The 8,945-nt window shown below is 32.5% G+C and overlaps 1 protein-coding gene across 3 annotated transcripts; it reads right to left on the bottom strand.

Annotated features, from left to right (window-relative positions):
- Positions 1 to 2,888: 2,888 nt before the first annotated feature.
- LOC117124215 lies at positions 2,889 to 8,725 on the bottom strand. 3 transcript variants are annotated; one of them, XM_033270364.1, is made up of 7 exons: positions 8,658 to 8,725; positions 7,320 to 7,694; positions 6,114 to 6,241; positions 5,483 to 5,574; positions 5,122 to 5,233; positions 4,101 to 4,273; positions 2,889 to 3,802 (listed from the first exon to the last, which is right to left on the bottom strand). In XM_033270364.1, the coding sequence occupies exons 2-5, from the start codon at positions 7,630 to 7,632 to the stop codon at positions 5,143 to 5,145; spliced, it is 624 nt and encodes a 207-aa protein (XP_033126255.1). In that variant the 5' UTR covers positions 7,633 to 7,694; positions 8,658 to 8,725; the 3' UTR covers positions 2,889 to 3,802; positions 4,101 to 4,273; positions 5,122 to 5,142. The 3 variants fall into 3 exon arrangements, with proteins under 3 accessions (XP_033126255.1, XP_033126253.1, XP_033126254.1); XM_033270362.1 differs by having other exon boundaries at positions 5,122 to 5,193; XM_033270363.1 differs by having other exon boundaries at positions 5,122 to 5,190.
- Between the last annotated feature and the right edge of the window lie 220 nt (positions 8,726 to 8,945).

Genomic DNA, 8,945 nt, shown 5'->3' with positions numbered 1-8,945 from the left:
ATATTCAAAAAAGTAAAACAGAAGAGAGACAAAATGAAAAATGAAGTAGAGACAATCTACAAAAGGAAAAAGAAGGTAAATGATGTTCAAATGGATGAATTTAAAGCAATATTATCCGATATAAAAACAAAACTGTCTTTTCTTAATCAATTATTAAAGAGTGATGAAGGCACTGCAATGCAGTCAAGTGAAACAGTAGTTACAGCACTCAGGGACAGAATCAATGAATTACCAAAAACAGAGCCAGATGATAATGGAAAAATTTACTACTTCATAAACAAACAGCAGATGGCTTCATTGAGACAATGTGCTATAGGGACTGTAAAAGATTTGAGGGCAGCAGACTGTTTAACATTAAAAGGAGAGGAATCTGTGATCAAAGATCAGACAATTATAGTCAATATAATCAAAACAGATGAACATGAAATATATGCTAATCAACTGAAGGCAACATGGACACATCCTGCAGGGGAAACCAACATCTCTCAAATTCAGGAAGATGACAATGGAGATTATTTTGTGACAGGAAAATTCACAAGTCCTGGAGTCTGTAAACTAGATGTGAGTGCTGATGATGAACCCGTTAACCAATCACCAATGATAATCAAAGTAGAAGGGGGAAGATTAGTAAATACTATTCAAATAAATGCAACAAATATTATAGATGTAGTTAAGTGTGAAGATGACTCCTTACTGGTTTCATGTTGGACAAATGAAATGCTCAAGTACAAGCAATCAGGAGAGTATATTGGTAAGGTTACACTACCAAAAGGTGTGAGAGTTAACAGAATGTACAAAATGATGAATGGTAACATAGCATTCAGTGATTTCAATAATACACCTATCAGAATATGCAATATGAATGGTCAGCTGATTAAAACAATTAGTGAGGGAGCAAAGAATACACCATGGAGCATTCATGTGGATGAGACATCAAATGTTTTGTCTGCAGGAGGTTGGCCCAATAGCTGTGTGTACATGTTTGACATGAATAATGGCAAGACCATCAAAACAATAGAGTCATATGGTACAAAAGAAGGTCAAATGAGAAATGTCACTGATGTTACTCTTACTAACCAAGGACACCTTCTTGTATTGGACTATATCAACAATAGATTACAATTATTTAATAATGAGGTAAGGTTTATAAAAGTCCTTGTTGAAGCAGGTGATGAGGATGGTAAAGTAAATTCTCCAAGTGCAGTAGTAGTTGATGAGGATGACAACATCATTATATCAAGTGAACACAAACTACAGCTATTCAGTAGTGATGGAAATTTCATAAAAAGAATTGATAAACCAGAAGATAGAATCAACGATCCAGCGGGATTATCCGTCATTTCATATCATCCAAGGAGACTTGCAGTAGCAAATAATGGTGACAAAACAGTAAAAATATTCAATTATTAAATACTGACAGTCCACTTGCTTCACTTGTGTGTTTTCAACAATTCAAATTTATAAGTGTAGGAATATCTACATATCCATTATTTCATATCATCCACATAGAGTTAAGCTATGAATCTTAAATTTAAAATAATTATTGAATACAATAATATCGAAATATAAAGTTGGCATAACGTTTATAAACTTGTTAAAATATTTGATTATTGAATATGATATACATAGAGCTGAAGTTATGTTTTGTTTTTTGTTTAAACTGTTAAAATATTAATTATTCTACACAAATGATATCTATAGAGTTGAAGTTATTAAACTGAAAACAATAATACTGTAATCTGGCAACCTCAACTGTTTACAGTGTAGTTCTCATCAAATTTGAATCATACAGTATTGATCTTATGATTTTATATTTTTGTAGTGTAAGCTGTTTTTAATCATATAATGCATATACATGTTATTTTCTTGCATATTGATGTTAAAAATGTTACTTCAATCTATTGGGGCTTTTTGTACAGCCAATCAACTTGTATTTCTTTTATTTTCATAAATTTTGATATTTGCAAGTTTGTTTATTCTTTCTTTAGTCCCTGTATATTTTTTCTGGTTTTTTTGTATAAAAAAAAACCTAACAAGCACACAACAGAGTGTATATTATAAATACACCTATGGGCATTCATCCATTAAATGAATAAGTCATGAGTCAGAATGAATTAGAGTCAGATTGGTTATTCTTTTATATATTTAATTTTTCTTATAAACTTAATCTGCATATATAATCTGATTCAAAGTAGTGGGACAGGGATATATTTAAAAGGGGGTTTGTAAGCATTTTATTATTTCATCATCATAAAAAGGAATATACTGTATATGATTTAGGTAGTTAAGCTTGGCTTTTTTTTTTGCATTCATCATAAATTTTAATCTGTATAATGTAAATAGTAGTCAAAGATGTAAAGGTAGACTTACACATTGGAATGCAAAGTCTAATACTTTTCTTAATTCTGTTTACGTTATATTCCCACGACTATGGGAACAATTACCAATAGAAATTCAAAATTATCAATCAATTTCATTATTTAAGTCTGCTCTTACAAAATATCTTCTTTCAATGTATTAATTAACTAATTTCAATTAAAAATGTTTAGTATCTAATTTTAAATTTGTTATTTTTATTTTGTGTTCTATTGAGCAAGTACATTGATTGTTTGGGCTTTCGCCTATTGTAATCTGCCAACCTCAACTGTTTACAGTGTAGTTCTCATCAAATTTGAATCACACACTATTGATCTTATGATTTCATATTTTTGTAGTGTAAGTTTTTAATCATATCATGCATAAATACATGTTATTTTCTTGCATATTGATGTTAAAAATGTAACTTTTCAATCTATTGGGGCTTTTATGTACAGCCTATCAACTTGTATCTCTTTGATTTTCATAAATTTTGGTATTTGCAATCTTGTTTATTCTTTCTTTAGTACCTGTATATTTTTTCTGTATAAAAAAACCTAACAAGCACACAACAGAGTGTATATTATAAATACACCTATGGGCATTCATCCATTAAATGAATAAGATGCACTGAGTCAGATTGATTATTTTGGTATATATTTAATTTTTCTTATAAACCTGCGTAAATAATCTGATTCAAAGTAGTGGGACAGGGATATATTTAAAAGGGGGTTTGTAAGCATTTTATTATTTCATCATCATAAAAAGGAATACTCTGTATATGATTTAGGTAGTTAAGCTTGGCTTTTTTTTTTCCATTCATCAAAAATTTAATCTGTATACAACCTAATAAATTTATAGATTTTCATGTACACTTTGACAATAAATTATCTGAATCTGATATGTATGTAGAGTATAATTGTTATTACTATATATAATTAACAGCAAGCTTAGCTTTTGTTATATACCTTTATTTGTAAATGTTAACCTGCATTCAAACCAATTCCATTTTATATTTCTTCATGATATACTTTGACAATAAATCATCTAAATCTGTATAGATGTCTTTATAGTATAATTGCTATTCATTTTTGTGGCCTACTTTGTACACAGACCCTATATATTGTATATAGGGTATGTGCTTTGTAGTATAGTTCTACTGTTATCCAGTACACAATAGTGTGTAATCATGTATTACAGAGAACTGTATATCATGATCACTCAAGATTGACCCTTTGATTAGTTCTTATCAACAAACAAATAATACCCTGGACCTCAGGGAAGAACAGTGTAAAAATACTGAGTATCAAGAATAAAGAAAGATTTCTAACTAACAAGTCAAAGATTTGATCATACCTTTTTTAAACATATTTGAAAATGTCTGATGGTTCTCGGCAAACCAGATGACACAGTAAATACTAAGCTCCGCCTCCTCCTCATCTGTGTTCTGATATCAACAAAATAGAAAGAAAAGAGTTTAACAAGTCATCGATTTGGTGTTCCAGATACTCTTTACAATTTATTATTATGATTAATATTGAGACAAAGGAAGTTCCTTCTTGCTCAAAAAAAGAAAAAAATATGTTAATAATTATTGTTACAACACCTACAATGGAATTGATTTTAAAATACATTATAAATAAACAAATTAAATAAATGCATTTCAAAATAAAAAAAATAATAATGAAAAAAATTAACGTAATAAAAAAAAATCAGTGTAATCTCCTATTCTAGTAATTCCTTACCTCTTGTTCTGTTCTACTCTGCAGTACTCTGCTTGTTGTATGATCTTCTTAAAGACTATCAAGGTTTGCAATATTCTTCCTAGAATTCTCAATGTTTGTTCATACTACTTGCTTCAAACTTTTTCATATTCTACCCCTGCATTGCATGGACTCTGCTGCCATTGTTTGATATGCTGAGAAGGAATTCAAAAACTTGACTGGTTGAAAAAGAATCATGTAAAGGACAGACAGAAATATTGGAGTACTTTAACTTTTACACAGATTAATATTAAAGTGCTTTAAATATTTCATACATATTAATATCATTATGATTTACTAAAGTAAAATAGTAATACCCCAGACCTAAACATATTTTCAAATTTTAATTTTAATCTTCATGATGTGATTCTGTGGGGGCAGGAAGCATCTTAAAAAAAGGGGTGGGGTGGGGCTGATTTTATCCTTCAGAAAACAAGGTGCCGGCAGCTTACACGTTTTATATATTCCACATCATGTCTCCAGAATAAGGATCTGCTGGCATTGGTGGCGCTATTTTTACATCCAACACCAAGTAACTCACAAATACGGGATGGAATGATGCTTTGTAGACTTCATGAGAAAATCTTGTGATTGAACCCAGGACCTTTGGGATTGGAAGGTATGAATCTTAACCACAAAAAAATTCAGACGCAAATTAGTTGCACTATGTGGGTTTAGTACTAAAATGACCATTAGAAGTTCTTAATGCATACAAAAAATGATACTTATAGCACTTATTCCATTAAGCAAATAATATATCTATTCAACATTACTTGATGCCAATTAATTTTAACATCTGAATGGCATTTTTTGATCTGATCAGACATTTGAGTGCTATGTACTCAAATATTGTATAGTAAAAGTCTGATAAGACATTTTTTGCTCTGATCAGACATTTGAGTGCTATGTACTCAAATATTGTACAGTTTTATAAAGCGAATAGGACTGAGATTTAATATATTTAATATGAACAATAGAAATGTCATTCACATTGTTACCATACCTTTGGTTTTTGTTCAGGAAGTTAGGTTGGAGAAGGCACGAGAAGATCTGCTGATCCAAGCAAGACGGACTGCTGTACATGAGTTGAACAGAATAAGAGGTAATAAAGAAGTCTGTAAACAAGCAAATTCCCTATTTCATTTTATTACAACTATTTCATACTATTTTACCTTGGAATAATTTATTTATTTATTTATTTTATATACTGTATGTTTATCTTATAAACATACAGTAGTGTAGTTAAAAAAAAAACGGAAACAAAAAACTAAAATGCCGAGCCTCAATTTCATACATTTTGGGTCGGTCGGTTGGTCGGTCGTGGCCAACAAAATTTTTTTTAATTTGGCCTAGTGGAATCATACCTAGAATAGTGTGGATAGCCATTAAGCTGAATATCATGCACCTGACAAGAATCTCCATGAAAGACGGGTCCACCTGGCAACCTCACCTTGTTCTTGAAGACAAAATAAACAAAAACATCTCAACAATGTCATATGAACACATCCATTTTCTATTTTGAGACATAATTTATATTGCTTCCATTCAATGAAAGCAGTGTAACTTTGGCATCAACAAATATTATTATAGCAATTACATAACTGTTTACATAATACATCTATTGAATGTTTGATACAATGATCTATTGTTGAGCTGATAGCTGCTGAACCTTAACAGTGAACCTTATCATTTTGAAGTTGATGGGCAATCAAGGGAAAAGTCTATTTTTGACAGACCAGAGGAAAAGCAATGATGGGAGTTGATAAGTATATGTCCCAGGCCGATTCTGGAAATTTTCTTCAATTCTGATACTTATTATGGCTATTATATCTGAACCAAAATAATTTGTTTGTCCTTTTTTGTTGTGGCAACCAAGGCATAAATGTAAGGGGAGTATTAAACCATGCCACTGTTTATTTAGTTAATGTATTAAAACATTCAAGATGCTTCTAGCTTCATTATATTTGGGGCATATATTTCATTAGTGTACTTTACCTTGTTTACATGCGTAGAAATTGGTAACCTAAGAGGTTTGTGGCCAATAGGTACTTCTGCCACTGTTTCTTCACTACCAGCCAACAACAAGAGTAATTGTAAAAGAGCTTTTGTTTCTGTATTAAGATCTGTAGGTAAAGAGGAGATTCCTTTTAATCGATCTGGAAGATAGTAGGCTGGCTACAGTCTCCACATCACCTCGGGGCTATAGGTTTACTGTTTTCCGAAACTAGAGCAGTCACTATTTGTTTTATGCAGTATACATCATACAAAGATTCTAAAAAAATGTAATGAAAAGAGTACCCACCATTTAGGCCTAGGCTTACTTTCTAAGCCTTGGCAATCAAAGGGCCAGTATCTCTCAGCATCAAAGAGGTTGCGACCCCTTTACTCTCCATGACTATCATAAATTACATAGTCAGCGTTTTAAGTGGGGCCTAGAAATTATACCGTGACAGGGCAAAAAAGTACTATGTATAATTTAACGTGATAGTTAACAGTTTCTGTGATAAGTTGGCCCTTCTGAAATTAGAAAGAATATTAAACGATGAGTCTCACCCATTAAATGGCTACAGTACTTTAAAAAAAAAATCAGGAACAATTCAAGAAACTACTGTCAAAACAAACCGGATAAAAAATTCATTCATACTACACATACTGTATGTCAGCTCTACAATAATAAATGCTCTAGATAATCACTGTCTTAAATTGGTACCATAGTTGTTATAGTCCATTTCATTGTCTTTCTATTTAGTTATTATTATTAAGATTTTTGGTGCTAATATTATGTGTAATATTTATATTTTTGTGATATGTAATTTTCATGTATATTTTTTATATGCAACAATAAAATCTACATTGAAGTTATAGCAGCTATTTAACAATCAGATGCCTAGAGTCTATGGATGCCGTATATAATGGTTTCTATCAGAATTAGTTAGAATGAGAATTCATTTACTTTGCCAATGTTTGTAAACGAAAATTTTGGCCCCCAGGGGTGGGGCCCAGGATTTTACCGATTGGGGAGGCCTACAGTACTAACACAGCGTTACCATGGTTGGGGCTGAGGTAAGAAAATTTATGAGTATGGCACGTCTGGATGGCCAGAAATGGCACTCTTAAGACTCAAAATTTGAGTAGAATTTTTTTTTCTCAATTTTTTTTTTTATTGTGAAATCCCTATAGTATGCTGCTTCCTTCACTAACCTTCAACTTTTGCAGCAAGCTTTTCAACGAGCTCCTCCAGTCGGCTAGCGCCATCATACAATCGTCTTTCCCTCAATTTGTAAACATTCACCAGCAAGTTCTCATAAACACTAAATCCCCCTTCGTTGCGCACTATTTTGGTTGCACTATGCGGCCCTGGTTGATATCGAAAAAGACTGTTATATGCACATGTCTTCAAACGGCGTTTACACTCTGCAACGGTAATAACAGGCTGGACCAGATGTGGGCCAAGCAGTGTAGAACCAAGTAAATGTTTGCCAAGAGAGTCAATGTTTTCAGCCACAGAATTCATAGTTATAATACCTTAAATATTACTGACATTGTTAATTCTATTCCCTGTATAGTATTTAAACACTGAAATAAATAGAAAAAAATACATTATATACCCCTTGCAATGTTTACATTGGCCTACCTGAAACGCTGGCAGCGCACTACCCTGGTAGGCAGAATATTCTCCTAGTATAGGAGAAATGCATTGGAAATCAGAATGCTGGTTAAATTATGAAAGTTACATGGATGAAATTCACATTAATCATGTTAGCATTAGACAAAAAAATAAAAATCTACGAAATTACAGTAACAATAATAACAATTTAACAATAACAATAATTTAATAATAATAATAATAATACTGTAATAATAATACATGAAATAATAAAAAGCATTTATATTGCACCGCATATCCAAAAAACATTTCCTCATAGGCGCATTGCAATACATAAAATCATGAAATCACAAAGAATCATTTGAAACATCAAATCGAATCAAATGTGTTTTATACCAGAATTATCTATTTATCTGTAACAATGAGCATGGGTATAATAATAAGGGAACCCGTCAATTCGAGCGGATGCCACTTCAAGCAAATGCCATTTCTAGCAGATTTGATCAGAATTTACTTCAAGCGCATGGGATGCTAATTCATGCGGAAAAAAGATCTACTTTTGCGAACAGGTTCCTTGTGCAAGTTAAATTTACGAAACCATTACTACTACCCTAGCTAGGCCTACTTCCTATTTTGAGCTAACAAATTGACAATTTGTCACCTTCTGATCTGATTTTGTCGGAACGATAATTCAGTACATATAATAGTTATTGAGCCTAGGCCTAGGTATGCGATCTGACTACCAGCCTAGGCTTATATAGGCCTAGGCTAGGACCTGGGCCCTAGGCCTAGAGTAGTAGCCGAGACTGACTGGGAGAGCCACGCAAACAACACAGGGGATCAGCACGGTCGCCATCTATTTTTGATTGAACATGAATTACTAGTGGATCAGGTATACTGGCTGGCTAGTCCTTTTAAACACTAATAATTACCATGGATTCTTGAATTTCCGTGTTTTTTCACTAGGCCTTGGCTAGGCCTCCCAGGTGACGAATTCTATCGTATCAAGTTCTCGCCTCGACGATAAACGGCGACAAATCAAGTTTACCGCGTTTGTGGTTGAAAAAACAATTCCTCAAAACGTATGGAAAGCCCAATCCGCACAAAAAATAAATAAATAAATAAAAGAAATACATGTACTGTTTCATTTAACAACTACACGCGATCACACTCGGCAACAAATTCAAGCACAGTGGCGTCGAGAGCCAGTAAGGGCCCCG

This window comes from Anneissia japonica, unplaced genomic scaffold, assembly GCF_011630105.1.
Source record: "Anneissia japonica isolate Jap-2015-1 unplaced genomic scaffold, ASM1163010v1 scaffold6227_len15292_cov130, whole genome shotgun sequence".
Classification (NCBI taxonomy): domain Eukaryota; kingdom Metazoa; phylum Echinodermata; class Crinoidea; order Comatulida; family Comatulidae; genus Anneissia; species Anneissia japonica.
Note: the sequence above shows the minus strand (reverse complement) of the source record. Positions and strands in the feature narration are given on the sequence as shown.

Coding starts and splice junctions, on each gene's coding strand:
- LOC117124215 (XM_033270362.1), bottom strand. CDS start 7,632: ATGAATTCTGTGGCTGAAAACATTGACTCTCTTGGCAAACATTTACTT. Junction 6,242..7,319: donor GCTTGCTGCAAAAGTTGAAG/GTTAGTGAAGGA, acceptor CTTTACCTACAG/ATCTTAATACAGAAACAAAA. Junction 4,274..5,121: donor TTCCTGAACAAAAACCAAAG/GTATGGTAACAA, acceptor ATTCCTTCTCAG/CATATCAAACAATGGCAGCA.